General features: G+C 48.7%; 1 protein-coding gene across 1 annotated transcript in view; it reads left to right on the forward strand.

Annotated features, from left to right (window-relative positions):
- ankrd16 (ankyrin repeat domain 16) overlaps nucleotides 1-18,066 on the forward strand; it is a 24,593-nt gene extending 6,527 nt beyond the window's left edge. The window contains exons 2-8 of the mRNA XM_086010696.1: nucleotides 32-252; nucleotides 4,356-4,398; nucleotides 8,525-8,633; nucleotides 11,102-11,263; nucleotides 15,048-15,126; nucleotides 16,578-16,784; nucleotides 17,571-18,066. Coding sequence (XP_085866822.1) covers nucleotides 32-252; nucleotides 4,356-4,398; nucleotides 8,525-8,633; nucleotides 11,102-11,263; nucleotides 15,048-15,126; nucleotides 16,578-16,784; nucleotides 17,571-17,773 — 1,024 coding nt within the window. The 3' untranslated portion in view covers nucleotides 17,774-18,066. The remainder of the gene's footprint in view (nucleotides 1-31; nucleotides 253-4,355; nucleotides 4,399-8,524; nucleotides 8,634-11,101; nucleotides 11,264-15,047; nucleotides 15,127-16,577; nucleotides 16,785-17,570) is intronic.
- The last annotated feature ends 1,149 nt before the right edge of the window (nucleotides 18,067-19,215 follow it).

Consider the following 19,215-nt stretch of genomic DNA (forward strand, 5'->3'; position numbering starts at 1 on the left):
CGACGGGTTAACCTCACTCAACACCTTGTAGGACGCCACTGATGATGGCTTGCACGAGAAAGAACCTCGAGGTGATTAAAGACCTGATTGAAAGTGGAGCGAGCCTGACCCTGAAAAACAAGGACGGCTGGAACAGTTTCCACATCGCCTGCCGCGAGGGCGATCCAGAAATTATCCAGTATCTTCTCGAAGTCAGTCCAGGCATCTGGGACGTGGAGAGCAGGATAAAGAGGACTCCGCTACACACTGCAGGTGAGGTGAACAGGGATCTGTTGTGGTGTTAGATGTGTGCTTTGTACTGGATTGTATTGCACAGTACTATAGATCTTCCTGAATAGTACATCAGTTTTCTCATTCATTTAAGTTGTGCGGGTTAGGTTGATTGGCGATGATAAATTGACCCTTAGTGTTAGGGGGATTAAATACGTGGGGTTACAGGGATAGGGTGGGATATGTGTTGGTGTAGGGGTTATGGGGATCGGGTGGGATATGTGTCGGTGCAGGCTCGATGGGCCGAAATGGCCTCTATCTGCACTGTTGTGATTCTGTGATCTCTCTGTGAACATAGAAACGGGAGTAGGCCATTCAGCCTGTTCCACCATTTAATTAGATCATGGCTGATCTGTACCTCAACTCCATCCACCCGCCTTGGTTCCGTAACCCTTAATACCCTTGCCGAACAAAAACCTATCGATCTCAGTTTTGAAATTTTCAATTGACCCTCCAGCCTCAACAGCTTTTTGGGGGAGAGAGTTCCAGAATTCCACTACCTTTTGTGTGAAGGAGTGCTTCCTGACATCACCCCCTGAAGGAGCCAGCTCTAATCTTAAGGTTATGCCCCCTTGTTCTGGACTCCCCCCAGCAGAGGAAATAGTTTCTCTCTCTCTACCCTATCAACAGGGAAGAACCTAAAAGATGATTTTCAAGGGGAGGCTTTTCTTTGGTTGGAAAAACTAAGGTGAAGGGTCAAGACCCATGATGCCTCAAGGGTGAGACGAGTCAAGGAGAAGATGAAGGTAAGTCAAGTAGTGATTAAGTGACTCCAAGATTGGGTTTTAAAAGCCTATTGATTGTAGCAGGAAGGGAAGACTGAAGGAGCCAAAGATGTTAATGACTCAAGCTGACTCCACAAAAATTCCACTCCCACAGGCAAGCCCTCACTCCCTACGAACAGAAATGTGACCTAATGCAGAAAGTAATTTTGGGCTGCAACAGAACCCATTTGTATGTGCACTGGAAACAGTATAGGATATCACCATACACGCCCGATCTTTCTGACTGAGAGTAAAGTAACACTGGAAAAAAAATCGCATTTTCAGGCTAAAAAGCACCAATTGAAGTTTATTAAAAAAGGAAGATTAAAGAGAACAGCAGATATGGCCAGCTTGCAACACTTTGCTTTCCCACGCTTCTGACCTTTGGCCACCCGATCCGGAGAGGGAGGTCGCCCTGGCTGCCTGCCTCTCTTCTGCGGCTTGTCCATGCCCGGGTGGCCCTGAAAAAGGAGCATGCAATGACCGCCGCTACATTTGAGGCCTTCTGCGACCGGTGTGTACTGCAGGTAGTGTGTGTACTGGACACCAGTAACACTACAGGAAACTCTTTATTATCCGGCACCAATGGGACCGGCGTGGTGCCGGTTTATCAAAAAGTCCGGATTACAGAGAGGTATAGTTAAAAGGTACGAGAGCTCCGTACACAGCAACAAATCCAGGCTTCCCTGTTGCTTAGCAACATGTGCAGGAACTCCGGCCACAGACCAAGCGTCCCTGTTGCTTAGCAACAAGTGCACGAACCCCAGTTACACAGCCACAGATCCAGGAACTGTCACTAATATGAAGTAAAACTTACCTGAACCTACTCCTGAATTTTGCCGGTTAACAGAGAGTTTATTATTTAAGCTTATTAGTTTCCTTTGTTTTGTAGTTTAGTTCATTATTAGTTGTGCCCCTCTAAACTTCTGTTTGTTTCTTGTTTGATGACACCAGACCCACAGCAATGTGGTTGACTCTTAAATGGCCTAGCAAGCCACTCAAGGGCAGTTAGGGATGAGCAATAAATGCTGGCCTTGCCAGTGACGCCCACATCCCAGGAATGAATTTAAAAAAACAGGACACTGCCCCGAGCAACCCAGGAGAAAAATCGTAGGGACATTAAAAAAAAGTGTTTTTTTTTCATTTTTGTTTATTGATTATAAAAATACTGGCGGTGGTGGGTGCGGTGCGTGGGGAAGGGCTGTTTGACTGGGCGGGGTGGTTGGAGGCGGGAGGTCATGTGATGAAACCTCCAGGGATATAACCAACCAGAGTCAGCAGCGCTACCTACAGATAAAAAGGAGCGGGGGGGGGGGATGGCAGGTGACTGACAGTGGAGCCCTGCAGAAGGTAACTCCTTACCACATTGGAGGCCGGCCATACGGGGTTTCCTTGTTGCTAGGCAGCTCCTGTGCGACTTCTTATTGGTTGATAACTTTGATTGATGGCCGGTGCCATCACCAATGAAAAGGAAGCAAGTGCCCCTTCTTAAAGGGGCACAACCCATAAACTGTAAATTAAACAAAGGGGTAAAAAGTGGATAGCACCCCCTTTGGGGCGCTACCTTCGCTGGGGCGCTAATTTAACGGAGAGCGGCCGGCACCCCGCAGTGGGGGGTGGCGGGGCTACACGGGGGCCGGGGGCAGGTGCTGGCAGGCGGCCAGCAACAAAAATGGCAGCCCGCCACCTCCCCTTTAACTAGCGCCACCCCGGCTGCAGGTAAGCCCCCCTGACCCCGTCGGACATAGCTTCCGGTGGTAGGTCGGGAAATGCCATCCAATATTACAGCCGGGGTGCGAGCGGGGCGCTGCGCACGGTTATGATGTCATCGCCGGCGGCGCTAACGGTTAGCGCCGCCACTAACCTCCCACTGAATTTCACGGGAGGCGTTAGCGGCGCCGTGCCCAGGCACTAGTTGATTTGCGTCCTCCTAGGGCACTAACGGGAGGCGCAAATCAAACAAATTTAGCCCCCAAAATGTTTTAAAGGAAACTTAACAAATTCAATTAAAATTTGGTTCCGGGGCGGGGTGATGAAGCACTCCGGTGCCCGCAGGTCATTGAAGGCCTCAAGCGTACCCGTGGAGACCGCTGACTTCATCTCCCGGGTCGCCCGGGCGCGAACGTAGCCGCAGAAGAGCGGAAGGCAGTCGGCCCCCTCGACTGCCCGGCTCCGTTTATGGTCAACTTGGTCAGGCCTAGGAACAGCCCTACGAGGGAGGTCGTCCGATCCGCCTGCTCTCCTCCACGCCGGGTGGCCAAAGATCAAGAGCGTGGGACTGAAGTGCAGCCAGAAATTGAGGAGCGGGCCCTTCCAATAGTGGAACGGGGCTGCATCCTCTCACACTCTACGTGCAGCTCCTGTTCTATCGCTGATGTGAAGCTCTGTCTGCTCCCCAGGTGGCTCCATAGATTGCAGTCTTAATGGCAAGAAGCCCTTGCATGTTGAGCCTCCTGAGAATTTGACATTTTAATTGGGAGAGGAGAACATTTGACCTTCAAATATGCTGGAGGATTTATCCTGAATAATTTATAAGAAAACTGTAGGAGCTCACAATATGTTGAAAAAAGACAGATAGGCTAATTGGCCGGGAGACTGAGATTTAAAAAAAAAATTCTCTCCTACTTCTGCCCTCCCCCCGAAATGTTGACTTCTTGCTGGGATACAGTTCCACAGGTGCTGGTCACCCTCTAGTACCTCATCTAAGTCAACATTCTCCATGTGGGCAAGGTAGTGTAGTGGTTATATTACTGCACTCGTAATCCCGAGAATCTGAGTTCAAACCGCACCATGGCAGTATGATGCAATGTAATAAACGACCAGATAATCTGTTTTGGTGATATTAGTCGAGGGATAAATTTTGGCCCGGAAAACAAGGAGAATTACCCTGCCCTTCAATGTTTTACATCCACCTGAGAGGGCAGACGGGGACCTCGGTTTAACGTCTCATCTGAGAGACGGCTCCTCAGACAGAGCAGCGCTCGCTCAGCACTGCACTGGGAGTGTCAGCCTAGATTTTTGTGCTCAAGCCTCTGGAGTGGGACTATGAACCCACAACCTTCTGCCTCAGAGGTGAGCGAGTGCTACTCACTGAGCCACAATACTCTGCATTGTTCTTTGTCGCAACAATATTTTTTCCACAGCGACAAATCATTTGGACACAGATGATATTGTGTATGTGACTAATGCAATTTTAGAAAAAAAAAGTTTGGCAATATGGTCTTTCAGCAAACACAATGCCCCTTTGAGATGTGGCTGTTTGTGGACAGTGTTGCAAGAACAGTTTGATTCAGTTTGCAAATTTGTTTTTTTATTATTCAGCTATGCACGGGCGCTTCGAGGCTGCGGAGCTGCTTCTAGAAAGGTAAACTCCCTTTTACAAACAGGAAGAACTCGTTTACTGAAGTATGCTGCATAATAACAATTGTGTTAGTAACAGAGTCCAATCATAACCCTTGCATAGAAAGCGCATCGCACTGTGTTAGTAGTGACACGCCGCCATCAAAATGGAGTCAGCGGCTTGGTCCATGCATGATGCCGGCCGAGTTTCGCGGCGTGCAGGCCAGGCTGGATATTTGAATTCCCTGTTCCCCTGTTGGAGAAGGTGTGGACACTGCTGATGCCCCACCTGGAGATGGGGGTCGGTGCGGGTGATATTTGTTCTGTCTTTAGCGCCCGAGCTTTGGCCCTGCGCCGCAGATATTCCGACGTTGGTGGAGAGGCGTCCGAGAATATTCAGCTGTGCTTACTTACCCACGTCGAGGTTTGCGACGGCGCTGGCACGGAATGGTTCGAGTACAACTTCCTCCCATTAAGCGTATTTTTGTTAATACTATTGCAGCCTTGTTGTTCTAAAACTGCAGGGGCAGGTTCCTGCTGTCACCATAACTAAGTTATGGGTGTGATGCCCTGGCAATATCGTCATTGTGTCAGAACACTGGCGCTGACAAGGGTCCATTGTGCGTGGAAATCAATGGAAAATGCTGCCGATACAGAAGACTTGTTCGTGTTTGTAAAGCAGTGTTTTCTTTTGTTAATGAGGTTTAGGAAATTTGATGTAGCGAAACCTGAATACAATATTCGGGGACAAGAAGCAGGTGCTTCCATTATTGAACAGCTTATTACAAGGAAACTCTTTTTTATCCGGCACCGACGGGACCGGCGTGGTGCCGGCTGATCAAAAAGTCCGGATTACAGAGAGGTATACTTACCAAGGTACGAGAGCCCGGTACACGGCCACAGGTGCAGGAGCCCCGGTTACACGGCACTTGTGCAGGAGTCCCAGTTACACGGCCACAGGTGCAGGAGTCCCTGTTGCACGGCCACAGGTGCAGGAACCCCGGTTACACGGCACTTGTGCAGGAGCCGCGGTTACACGGCCACAGATCCAGGAGTCCCTGTTGCACGGCACTTGTGCAGGAGTCCCGGTTACACGGCCACAGGTGCAGGAGCCCCGGTTACACGGCCACAGGTGCAGGAGCCCCGGTTACACGCCACTTGTGCAGGAGTCCCGGTTACACGGCCACAGGTGCAGGAGCCCCGGTTACACGCCACTTGTGCAGGAGTCCCGGTTACATGGCCACAGGTGCAGGAGCCCCGGTTACACGGCCACAGGTGCAGGAGTCCCTGTTACACGGCCACAGGTGCAGGAGCCCCGGTTACACGCCACTTGTGCAGGAGTCCCGGTTACACGGCACTTGTGCAGGAGCCCCGGTTACACGGCCACAGGTGCAGGAGCCCCGGTTACACGGCCACAGGTGCAGGAGCCCCGGTTACACGCCACTTGTGCAGGAGTCCCGGTTACACGGCCACAGGTGCAGGAGCCCCGGTTACACGGCCACAGGTGCAGGAGCCCCGGTTACACGGCCACAGGTGCAGGAGCCCCGGTTACACGCCACTTGTGCAGGAGTCCCGGTTACACGGCCACAGATCCAGGAGTCCCTGTTGCACGGCCACAGATGCAGGAACCCCGGTTACACGGCCACTAATATATAGTAAAACTTACCTGAACCTACTCCTGAATTTTGCCGGTTAAGAGAGATTTCCGGATATTTAGGTGCCGGTAAAAAGAGAGTTTCCTGTACTCTGAATTCAGAAGGGATTTTGTTTTTTATTATTCATTCTCGGGATGTGGGCGGCACTGGCCGGCCCCGTTTATTACCCCGAGAAGGTGAGGGGTGGGTCTTCTCCTTGAACTGCTGCAATCCTTGTAACGATGGTGTCCACCTGGTGTTAGTTAGGGAATTCCACGATATTGACCCGGTGTCGATGAAGGAACGGCGACATATGTCCCGTGTGTGACTTGGAGGGGGAACTTGGAGTTGATGGTGTCCCACAACATTGCTTATTCTTCTTGGCGGCCGAGGTCACAGAGAAGGGAGGTACTGTTGGAAGTAATCTTGGTAAACTCGGCTGCCCGTGTCCTAACTCGCACCAAGTCCCATTCACCCATCACCCCTGTGCTCGCTGACCTACATTGGCTCCCGGTCCAGCAACACCTCAGGTTTTTAATTCTCTTCCTTGTTTTCAAATCACTTTCATGGACTCGCCCCCTCACTATCTCTGCAACATCCTCCAGCCCTATGACCCTCCGAGATCTCTGCAGTCCTCCAATTCTGGCCTCTTGCGATTCCCGATTTTAATCGCTTCACCATTGGTGGCCGTGCCTTCAGCTGCCGAGGCCCTAAGCTCTGGAACTCCCTCCCTAAACCTCTCCGCCTCTCTTTCCTCCTTTAAGACGCTCCCTTAAAACCTACCTCCTTGATCAAGTTTTTGGTCATCTGCCCTAATATCTCCTTATGTGGCTTGATGTCAAATTTTGTTTGATAATCGCTCCTGTGAAGCGCCTTGGGACATTTTACTACATTAAAGGCGCTATATAAATACAAGTTGTTGTTGTAAGTTGCTGCGTAGCATTTGTAGCTTTTGTCTACTGCAGCCACTGCTCTGATGGGGGAGGGGTGGACATCGAGTCCAATGGCACGGGGTGGGTGGGCACTAATCAAGCGAACTGCTCTGTCCTGGATGGTGTCGAGCTTCTTGAGTCTTGTTTAGTCTGCAACCATCCAGGAAAGTGGTGACTATTCCATCACCCTCCTGACTTGTGCCTCGTAGATAGTGGAGAGGCTTTGAAGGGTCAGGAGATGTGCCACGTGTCACAGAGTACCCAGCCTCCAATCTGCTCTTATGGCCACAGGGTTGATATGCCTCGTCCAGTTAAGCTTCTTGTCAGTGGTGACCCCCAAGATATTTTGGGTGGGGACTCGGCAATGGTGATGCCACTGAAGATCAGTGGGAGGGCAGGACTTTCTCTTGTTCGGGATGGTCATTACCTGGCACATAGGTGGCGCGAATGTTGGCCTGCCAATTGTCAGCCCAAGTCTGGATATTTTTTTTTAATTCGTTCACGGGATGTGGGCGTCGCTGGCAAGGCCAGCATTTATTGCCCATCCCTAATTGCCCTTGAGTGGCTTGCTAGGCCATTTCAGAGGGCAGTTAAGAGTCAACCACATTGCTGTGGGTCTAGAGTCGCATATAGGCCAGACCGGGTAAGGACAGCAGATTTCCTTCCCTAAAGGACATTAGTGAGCCAGATGGGTTTTTATGACAATCCGGTAGTTTCATGGCCGCCATTACTGATTCTAGCTTTTTAATTCCAGATTTATTCAATTGAATTTAAATTCCCCAGTTGCCGTGGTGGGATTTGAACTCTTGTCACCGGATCATTAGCCCAGGCCTCTGGATTGACTAGTCCAGTAGCAGTACCACTATGCTACCGTGTTATTCGGGTCACAGAAATCACAGAAACCCCACAATGCAGATAGAGGCCATTTCGGCCCATCGAGCCTGCACCGACACATATCCCACCCGATCCCCGTAACCCCTACACCAACACCAACACATATCCCACCCTATCCCCGTAACCCAACGTATTTAATCCCCCTAACACTAAGGGTCAATTTATCATAGCCAATCAACCTAACCCGCACATCTTTGGACTGTGGGAGGAAACCGGAGCACCCGGAGGAAACCCACGCAAACACGGGGAGAATGTGCAAACTCCACACAGACAGTCGCCCGAGGCCGGATTCGAACCCGGGTCCCTGGCGCTGTGAGGCAACAGTGCTAACCACTATGCCACCGTGCTGCCTGGAGAGGTCCTCCTGGCATGACCTGCTTCACTATCAGAGGAGCTGTGAATGGAGGTGGACACTGTGCAATCATCAGCGGACAACCACCCCAGCCCACCCCACTGGGTGCATTATCTTCCACAGATATGCTGGGGGTGGGGTGGACGGGGGGGGGATCAGTCAGGGTATGTGTGTTGGCAGCAGCTGAGGAGAGGGTCGGCCTCAGCTGTGACCTTCCATGCCCCGCGGTTGAATAACCTTCGCCTGAACCTTGGCCCACGTGTGACACGTGGCTATTAATTTCTTCCTCGGAGTGTTGGGAGCTGCGGGTTTGAAAATGTTGTTCTCGGTTGTTTGTAGGTGCGGTTACAAGCCAGATGCCAAAGACAGCTGTGGAGTCACTCCGTTCATGGACGCAGTGCAGAATGGGCACATCGAGATTGCAAGGCTCCTGCTGGAGAGGCACAGGGTGGGCTATCAGCTGACTCTTGCTCAGTAGAGTGTAAGATATGTAGAGTTACACGGTATGAAAACTTAGATAAGTCTGTATTTCACGCATAGGGACAGGAATAGGCCATTCAGCCCCTCGAGTCTGTGGAAGCAGTGCTGAAAGCTGTCACAGCTTGGACAAGCATTACATATTACATCGAATGTACAGCACAGAAACAGGCCATTTGGCCCAACTGGTCTGTGCCGGTGTTTATGCTCCACGCGAGCCTCCTCGCACCCCTCTTCATCTAACCCTATCAGCACATCCTTCTATTCCTCTCTCCCTAATGTGCTTATCTAGCATCTTGTTAAATGTACCTACGCTATTTGCCTCAACTGCTCCCTGTGGTAGTGAGTTCCACATTCCAACCACTCTCTGGGTCATTTTCACATTGTTGTTTGTGGGAGCTTGCTGTGCGTAGATTGGCTGCCGCGTTTCCCACATTACAACAGTGACTACACTTCAAAAGTACTTCATTGGCTGTGAAGCGCTTTGAGACGTCCAGTGGTCGTGAAAGGTGCTATATAAATGCAAGTCTTTCTTTTTCTTTTTCTTTTAAAGAAGTTTCTCCTGAATTCTCTGTTGGATTTCTTGGTGACTATCTTATATTGATGGCCTCTAGTTTTAGTCTCCCCCACAAGTGGAAACACTCTGTGTCTACTCTATCAAACCCCTTTATAATTTTAAAGATCTCTATCAGGTCACCCCTCAGCATTCTCTTTTCTAGAGAGAGGAGCCCCGGCCTGTTCAGTCTTTCCTGATAGGTGTAACCTCTCAGTTCTGGTATCATCCTCGTAAATCTTTTTTGCACCTTCTCCGGTGTCTCGATAGCCTTTTTATAATTATGGAGACCAGAACGATGCACAGTACTCCAAGTGTGGAGTAACCACACTAAGATTAAGATGTTACCGTGTGTTAGTGTGTATAGCTTTTAGTGCAGTGCCTTAAAGGTTGTTGGTACCAAGAGTTCTAAAACTGGTTGTACATAGAGCGCGGTACAACGGGGAAACCAGCCATGAGATGCTGTAATGCCAAACACAACTGCTGCTATAAATTTGTTATTTTAATTCTTAGTTTTAATAAACACTAAGATTAAAACGATGAAAAGTGCATTGAAGATGGCTGCACTACTGCAGATGTAACCACGCCCCTCCCGCAATGCGTGCTTGCCAATGATGCAACAACACGGTGTTCTCTGCGCCATTGTTTTAGAGAATTTACCTGCCTGAAAACTCTTTAATATGATGGAATCATCTGCGATCGCTCAAACGCAGAGCGATTGGTTTCAGTCAGGTCAGAGTTCAGTCTTGTTATCTGCCTGTAGGAATGCACCAGGCCGAGACTGGCTTCACCGCAGCATTAGTAGTGAGCTTTCCACCTCTCTCAACAGAGGATGGTGTGTGGCAAGGCAAGGCCCTGCTAGGTGGCATGGGGAAAGAACACCCCTCAGGGATATTTCTATTGCTATCTCTCTCTCTCTCCCTCCCTCCCCTCCTCTCTCCTCATCTGTCTGTCTCTCTCTGTCCTCGTGTCTCTCTCTCCCTCTCTTTCTCCAGGTCTCCCTTTCTCCTCGTCTCTCTCTTCCCCTCATCTCTCTGTTCCCTCCCTTCCTCATCTCTCCTATCCTCCCTCTGTTTCTCTCCCCCTCCCTCTCTCCTCACCTCTATCTCACTTACCACTCCTTTTCTCTCTCCACCCCCACCCCGTCTTCAATTTTTCTCTCTTCCTCTGTCACCATCTCTCTGTCTCTCCCCTCCTCCCTCTCGCGATTTTGTTCAGCCATTAATAGAGGAGGCAATACAAAAAAAAGGTTCAGAAATAGCCTCAAAATGTTGCTACAGATCATACTATTGGGGCTTTTTAAATGCCCTTCTATAAACAGGCCCGGACACCCGTATCTGGGCAGGTAGATGATTGAGTGCTATACCTGCAGAAACACTGGGAACTTGTGTGTATGATGTTGACAGGGCCTAATTTAAGTACAACTGCTTCTAGCATGAGTGCATTGGCTGACTGGAAAACTGGGTGGGGTTTAATGAAAGCAAAAATCTTGCATACCAGTTCTCTGCCCATTTCTCACATCAGTCACGCCTGTTATCGGGCAAAGCCAAGTGGAAAGTTACATAGAATCTACAGCACAGAAACTGGCCATTCGGCTCAACCGGTCTGTGCCGCCATTTATGCTCCACATGAGCCTCCTCCCACCCCTCTTCATCTAACCCTATCAGCATATCCTTCTATTCCTCTCTCCCTAATGTGTTTATCTAGCTTCCCCTCTGCCACCTTCACTAATCGCCTCAACTACTCCTTGCGGTAGCGCGTTCCACATTCTTACCACACTTTGGGGGTAAAGAGAAAGTCTACCCTAATGGATCAGATGGGATGATAGTGCTAAGAATTGTTGGTTCAGTCCTTCTGGTAACCCACAAACCCTTCGTCTATTTCAGGCCAGTTTCTCAGCCACTGACGCCCTGGGGGCTCAGTCACTGCACCGTGCGGCGGTAACAGCACAGGACCAAGCCATTCACTTCCTGGTCATGGAGCTTGGCGTGAAAGTAAATGAGAGAGCCACGGATCTAAACCTGACAGCCCTGCATTACGCGGCCAAGGTCAGTTGTCAAGCAATCAATATCAGGAATAATTACTGAGCAGTATTGTGCAGGCCGCCCGGTTTCCACGGCAGCAACACTTCTGCAAAGATCCAAATGGTTGCAATGAAACTACAGGAAACTCTCTTTTAACCGGCACCTAAATATCCGGAAATCTCTCTTAACCGGCAAAATTCAGGAGTAGGTTCAGGTAAGTTTTACTATATATTAGTGGCCGTGTAACCGGGGTTCCTGGATCTGTGGCCGTGTAACCGGGGTTCCTGAACCTGTGGCCGTGCAGCAGGGACTCCTGGATCTGTGGCCGTGTACGGGGCTCTCGTACCTTGGTAAGTATACCTCTCTGTAATCCGGACTTTTTGATCAACCGGCACCACGCCGGTCCCGTCGGTGCCGGATAAAAAAAGAGTTTCCTGTAGATGATTGTGTCTGTATTGCCCAGAGATATGTTTATCCCCACCCATTAAAATGTCATCTTACTAAAGGTTTTGCAAAACCATTTAGTAGAACAAAGGGACGACAGCAATTAATAAGAACATAAGAAATAGGAGCAGGAGGAGGCCATTCGGCCCTTCGAGCCTGCTCCGCCATTCAATGAGATCATGGCTGATCTTCTGCCTCAACTCCATTCACCGGCCCTATCACCATATCCCTTGATGCCCTTACTAGTCAGAAATCTATCGACTTCTGTTTTGAATATACCCAATGACTGAGCCGCCACAGCCCTCTGGGGTAGAAAATTCCAAAGATTCACCACCCTCTGTGTGAAGAAATTTCTTCTCATCTCAGTCCTGAATGGCCTACCCTTTATCCTGAGGCTGTGGCCCCTGGTTCTAGACTCCCCAGCTAAGGGAAACATTCTCCCAGCATCCACCCTATCAAGCTCTGTAATAATTTTGTATGCTTCAATGAGATCCCCCCTCATTCTTCTGAATTCAAGAGAATACAGGCCTAGTTGACCCAATCTCTCCTCATACGACAGTCCCGCCATCTCAGGAATCAGTCTGGTGAACCTTCGTTGCACTCCCTCTATGGCAAGTATATCCTTCCTTAGGTAAGGAGGCCAAAATTGTACACAGTACTCCAGGTGTGGTCTCACCAAGGCCCTATATAATTGGAGTAAGACTTCTTTACTCCTGTACTCAAAATGTGACAAAAATAGGGTTTCTTGTCTATACGATTACGATAAATTAGGGTAAATCTGTGTTAAAAGCAACATTAGCCAAAATACGACTGTGGCTATGAGTCCCAGACCATGGAACACATCACATCAACCTGCCCACTAAGATCTGTTGTGGGAGGCAGCTCATTTTTCCACTTGGCATCTCAGGAAGCCATCGAATGGATAGCCAAACTAGACATCCCATGATAAGCTTTTCCTGTCAACAACAACAATTCAATTCAATTTTATTTGCCATATGTACTAGTACAATGGAATGCTTACTCCCTGTAGGGACACGTCAGCTATTTTTACAACAAGTGACTCTTTCTGAAATTTCCTTCCATGGCAATTATTCTGTGGTTAGCCAATCCATGTGGCTGCTGCAGGGCAAATAGTCCTCATCGGTTTACTCGATGTGGATGACTGACCAGAATCTATTTTTTGTTCTTGGTTTCTATCCGTGTCTGGCTGCCCATAATACAGCCCTTTCTTTGTTTCCATGGAGTCCTGCACAGGGCTATTTAATATCAATTCCTCTCGGTCATAGCTGTCCGCAAGTCCAATTTTCAATTCATGTCGGGTGTTAAACCCAGTGTGGTCGGAAATTCTGAACACCACTGAGAAGAGACTTGGTTCCGAGGCCGTCCGCCATTGTTTGCTGGAATGTTAGTCTGCTCAGATTCTGCGTAAGAACGTAAATCGGAGCAGGAGTCGGCCATACGGCCCCTCGAGCCTGCTCCGCCATTCAATAAGATCATGGCTGATCTTCTACCTCATCTCCACCTTCCCGTAATATCCCCATATCCCTTGATTCCCTTAATATCCAAAAATCTATCGATCTCTGTCTTGAATATACTCAACGACTGAGCCTCCACAGCCCTCTGGGGTAGAGAATTCCAAAGATTCACCACCCTCTGAGTGAAGAAATTTCTCCTCATCTCAGTCCTAAATGGCCGACCCCTTATTCTGAGACTGTGACCCCTGGTTCTAGACTCCCCAGCCAGAGGAAACATCCTTCCTGCATCTACCCTGTCAAGCCCCTTAAGAATTTTATATGTTTCAATGAGATCACCTCTCATTCTTCTAAACACTAGAGAATATAGACCTAGTCTACTCAATCTCTCCTCATAGGGCAATCTCCCCATCCCAGGAATCAGTCTAGTAAACCTATGTTGCACTTCCTAACACTACATGTTACAGACAATCTTCAAACTCGCAGCTTCTGCATTGAGGGGCTCCAACATATAAATGTTAGGCTTTCTATTCATTCGACCTCTACACAAGATGGGGTGCATGGAGCTCCACCAACTGACAGGTTACATATGTACTGCCTGAGGCAGTAACCTAGGTTTTCTGATTGGTGTTATTTTAACATTGGCGGTTAAGATAGGCTACTGCCAGTGTTAAAATAGTGCAATCAGAAAATCTAGGCTACTGTCTCTGGCGGTACATATATAGGCTGACTGTTGGTGGAGCTCTATAAGAAAATATATATAATAGGGTTGGCTAGTGGAGTATCTGTACAAAGATGATGTTATAAGAAATAATTAATGTTGTTTTAGTAGGGGAAGATCCTGCCCGACAATCCTCCTTAACTCCTTTGAAGACATTGTGCATAAAGTGCGATTCCCTATGACGCAGTTGACTTGGATTTTCAGAAAGCTTTTAATAAGGTTCCACGTGAAAGACTTTAATTAAACTGAAAACTACAGGAATCCCATGTGGAAGAAGTGACTGGAGAGTGGGTTAGCGTAATGGCCGGGGGGGGGACTTGCACCTACCCCTCCCACTCCACCACAACCCCCCCCCCCCCCCACCCCCCAACCCATCTTCCCGGGTCAGGGCTAACTAGGTGCGCAAGGCAGAGCTCCCAGCAAGATTCCCACTGCCAAGAGGGACCCCAACGCTGCCAGTAAGGGAAACGGGAACGTGCTGGTGGTGGGGGCATCACTGCAGCAGCAGAAGACCTCCACCACATGGTTTAAAGAGGCAGAAGTGGGCTCACAAATAGGAGCAGAGAGTGCTAGTGACTGGTGTTTTGTCAGTGGGGGGTAACTAACGGTGTTGTTTAATGTTCCTCGTGTTTAATGTGAGTGCTCGAACCTCTTGCTTTTGATGTTTCTTTGCCTTTATTGAGAGTCATAAGCATTCAGTTACCACACAAACTGCATTAGCATTTGATGCCTTGTCATAGAATCATAGAATAGTACAGCACAGAAGGAGGCCATTCGGCCCATCGAGTCTGCACCGGCTCTTTCGAAGAGCAATCCACTTAGTCCCACTCCCCCGCTCCTTCCCCATATCCCTGCAAATTTTTCTCCTTCAAGTATTTATCCAATTCCCTTTTGAAAGCTTCTATTGAATCTTTATATTATATAATACTATAGGACAGAAGATAGACACAGCAGTGTAATTTTACTCATTTAAATTTTACAGCACTATAATATGTGCAGTACACTTAACATTAGAGTTGCCATTTATATGTTTTTTTTAGAGTAGGTACTGTCCACTAAGAGCAGCCCAAGGAAGAAGGTTGAGTAACTTTGTTTACTTGCGAATTATTTGCAGCAAGCCCATCCATCGTAGAAATGCACCCAACCTGTGCTTGTTTTGCTGTCTTTAAAGGAGGGGCATGCTGGCACTATAGAGATTCTGCTAACATTAGGAGCTGACGTACATGCAAAGGATGTCAAAGGTCGCTCGGGTAAGTTCTTTTTATTTTGATTCCCCCGAGAAGCCAAGTGAAGAGCCAAGGCCGATTAGCGCGGCACACTAGCACGGCTGCGGGAAAGGAAGGCGCGGCCGATGGGGGTGGGGGGGAGGCGGTCGCTCTGGCTGGCTGCCTCTCTCTGTCCGCGCCCGGGCGTCCCCGGAGAAGGAGCGTCTGCCCGTACGCTTGAGGCCTTTCGCGACCCTTTGGGCACCGGGGGGGACTGGAGTGCACAGTGGATACAGAAAATAACATCATGATTTGATAAGTTTTCTTTGGTTTTTTTAAAATTATAATTTGGAGTTTATTATTTTTGTACCTCTGTGAAAAGGGGCCACTTTTAGCTAAATTGATTTTGATTGATGAGATAAGTCATCCTAATTGGCAGTCAAGAAAAGGTGGAAAAAAGTACGGGGAGGACACGAGACTTCTGATAAAGAGACAAAGCCACCTCGCAGCTGAGAAGACAAAAGGAGGGGGAGGGGGGGCCTGGATTTCCCTCGTTTTGGCAGCGTAACGACAGGACGGAATTTCCACCCACCTCTCCGACTCCACCACAACCCGTCTTCCTGGCTCGGGGCTAGTTGGCCGCTGCAAGTAAGGGAAATGGGAGAGCGGGGACATCACTGCAGTAGCAGAAGACCTCCGCCACATGGTTTGATGAGGCAGAACAGCTCCAAAGAGAAACAGGGCCACAGTTTTTGTGAGCGTCGGCCTACAAAAATAAGTACCCGGGGCTCCTTCGGCGGTGGAGGAGGCCTCAACTAGGCCCGCTCCCTCCATCAGAAGACATTTTCATGCTATCCCAATAATAAATTAAATACCCCAAATAAATGTTGCTTTTCCCCCTCTTTCTTTGGCATTTCTTGGGGCAATTTATATTTCCACATTGGCGAGGGTAGGCACACCTCCTATTGGCCTTCTACATGATCAGCTCCTGACACGGTCACTAGAGGGCAAACAGGAGCAGTCTGAGGTTATAAAAGTGAGGAGGTGGATATTTTGGGTCTGGTACCGCAGACCATTGGTTGTGGGTCCTCCCTCGCAGTTCTCCAAATAGTGAGTTCTGATATCACCCACTTCACCAGAGAGTGGGATGGTGGCGAGCAGAGGTAAGGTCTTACCCAACGGGGACCGAGGGGAAATCAGGTGGTGAGACTTCGCTCACCTGTACAATAGCGGCTGGTCTAAGAGTGACATAAGCAATGGCCGGGAACAGGTCAGTTGCTGGTCTTCTCCCTCAAAGTGACTGTGGGTCTCGTGACTTGCAAAATGGCCGCTCAAGGAAAAAAAAACCGAAGAAACGATATGAAAAAAAAATCTAAAAATACGGGAAAATTAAAACATGAACACAAAAAGAGGAAGGAAATGAGTAGAAACAAAAGTAGTGTTTATATTTTTACATGCAGTGTGGTTGTTTAAATATGTTTTCTGATTATACACAGTGCCAGCTGTGGCTCATTGGGCAGCACTTTCGTCTCTGAGTCAGTACTGTGCGCAGTTTTGGTCTCCTTATTTAATTAAGGATATACTTGCACTGGAGGCAGCTCAGAGAAGGTTCACGAGGTTGATTCCTGAGATGAAGGGGTTGTCTTATGAGGAAAGGCTGAGCAGGTTGGGCCTATACTCGTTGGAGTTCAGAAGAATGAGAGGTGAGCTTATTGAAACATATTAAATTCTGAGGGCTTGACAGGGTAGATGCTGAGAGGATGTTTCCCCTCGTGGGGGAATCTAGAACTAGGGGGGCGTAGTTTCAGAATAAGGGGTCGTCCATTTAAGACGGAGATGAGGAGGAATTTCTTCTCTCAGAGGGTCGTGAATCTTTGGAATTCTCTACCCCAGAGAGCCGTGGAGGCGGAGTCAGTGAATATATTCAAGGTGGAGATAGACAGATATTTGAGCTACAGGGGAGTCAAGGGTTATGGAGAGCAGGCGGGGAAGTGGAGTTGAGGCCAAGATCAGAACAACCATGATCAGGCTCGAGGCGCCAAATGGCCTACTCCTGCTCCTATTTCTCATGGTCTTATGTTAGAAGTTTGTGGGTTCAAGTCCCACGCCTTGAGCACAAAATCCAGGCTAACACTCCAGTGCAGTGCCGAGGGAGTGCTGCACTCAGAGGTGCCGTCTTTCGGATAAGACGTTAAACCGAGGCCCTATCAGCCCCTTCAGGCGGACGTAAAAGATCCCACTATTTTGAAGAAGAGTACGGGAGTCATCCCCGGCGTCCCTGGCAGATATTTAATCCCTCTACCAACATCACTAAAGCAGATTATCTGGTCATTAGTGTTTGCTGTGCGCCAATTGGCTGCCGCCTTTCCTACATTACAGCAGTGGCTACACTTCAAAAAAAGTACTTCATTGGCTGTAAAGCGCTTTGGGACGTCCTGAGGTCGTGAAAGGTGCTATATAAATGCAAGTGATTTTTTTTTCTTTTACAGCTTTGCACATGGCCTCTGCTGGCCAGCATGCCAAGTGTATAAGAGTGCTCATAGATGCTGGACTAACTGATTCTGCAGATAACAGTGGAATGCTGGCAAGGCAGCTGCTCAGGAAGCCAGAAGCACTCGAGCTTCTGGAAGACATTACAGGAAACTCTCTGGTATCCGGCACCAACGGGACCGGAATGGTGCCGGTTGATTAAAAATTCCGGATGACGGAGAGGGTTACCTACCGAGGCTATTTTTAACAAACAAAGAGTCAGACTCCTGTTATTGAGGTGTTCCGACTTCCGACAGCGCCAAGAAGCCGAGTAGTGGCAGTTTGGAGAACTATCCCCACTGACTAACTCGGCCACCACGGGAGACTCGGACTCGGCAACATTTCTGGTTATTGAGGTGTTTTCGGAGTGTGAATTTTGCCGGTTATTAGAGAACTCCAGATATTTGGGTGCCGTTTAAACGAGAGTTTCCTGTACTGACGCTAAATAAAAGATATTTACCCAACTCCACTTGCAGTAAATCTCTTTCTACTTTTTGATGGAACTCGCTCTGAAGGTACGCCGTGCGCAGTTCTGCTCCCCGCCTCCGCCCAGCTGGCTGCCTTAGGCCTTAGAGCGTGACCGCTGTTTCCCAGCCCTACAGCTTCCTCTTTGCCAGTTTCCTGCCACTGAACTGAGAAGCTGTTGGTTTAGTTTATTGTCCCAGTTGTAGAGCTCCCTTCAAGCGTAGCTCCCTGCTGGGAGACTGCAGCCAGTGAGTTCACCCTTGGCTCTCACGATACTCCCACACTTACAAAACAACGTATTATCCAAATTAGCATGCATAGTGCCACGAGAGATTCATTTTAGTACTTCTCCATTCTACTTCAAGTGCCGCACAAAAAAAAAATCTAGGCTGACACTCCCAGTGCAGTGCTGAGGGAGTGCCGCTCGGTCAGAGGTGCCGCCTTTCAGATGAGGCGTTAAACCGAGGCCCCGTCTGCCCGCTCAGGTGAACGTAAAATATCCCATGGCACTGTTTTGAAGAAGAGCAGGGGAGTAATGCCCGGTGTCCTGGCCATTATTTATCCCCCAATCATTATCTGGTCATTATCACATTGCTGTTTGTGGGAGCTTGCTGTGTGAAAATTGGCTGCCGCGTTTCCCACATTACAACAGTGACTACACTTCAAAAAGTACTTCATTGGCTGTAAAGTGCTTTGGGACGTCCTGAGGTCATGAAAGGCACTATATAAATGCAAGTTCTTTCTTTCACACTGCAGATTTCTTTGTCAGACTTTTTTTTTTAATTGCACAGAATGTACAGCTCAGATACAGGCCATTCAACCCAACAGGTCAATGCTGGCATTTATGCTCCACCCAAGCCTCCTCCCACCCTAATCGTCTAACCCCATCAGCATATCCTTCTAAATATAAAGAAACTCTCAAACAGTAATTTGGAATCTACTGCAAATTAATGTAGCTTAATTAACATAGGAGTCAGAATGCCCTTAACTTCTGACTGACCTTCCCAATCACACTTTATATTAAAAATAAATTAAACCCTGAAGAGCAATTAAAATCTGACCTCACCCAGTGTTCACTTTAACAGCAATTAGACTTTGAGATTGCTGGTGCATGTCCCCTGGTACTGCTTGTTGAGTCTG

The sequence above is a fragment of the Somniosus microcephalus genome, chromosome 17 (genome assembly GCF_052327205.1).
Source record: "Somniosus microcephalus isolate GS21.2 chromosome 17, FLI_Smic_1.0, whole genome shotgun sequence".
Taxonomy (NCBI): domain Eukaryota; kingdom Metazoa; phylum Chordata; class Chondrichthyes; order Squaliformes; family Somniosidae; genus Somniosus; species Somniosus microcephalus.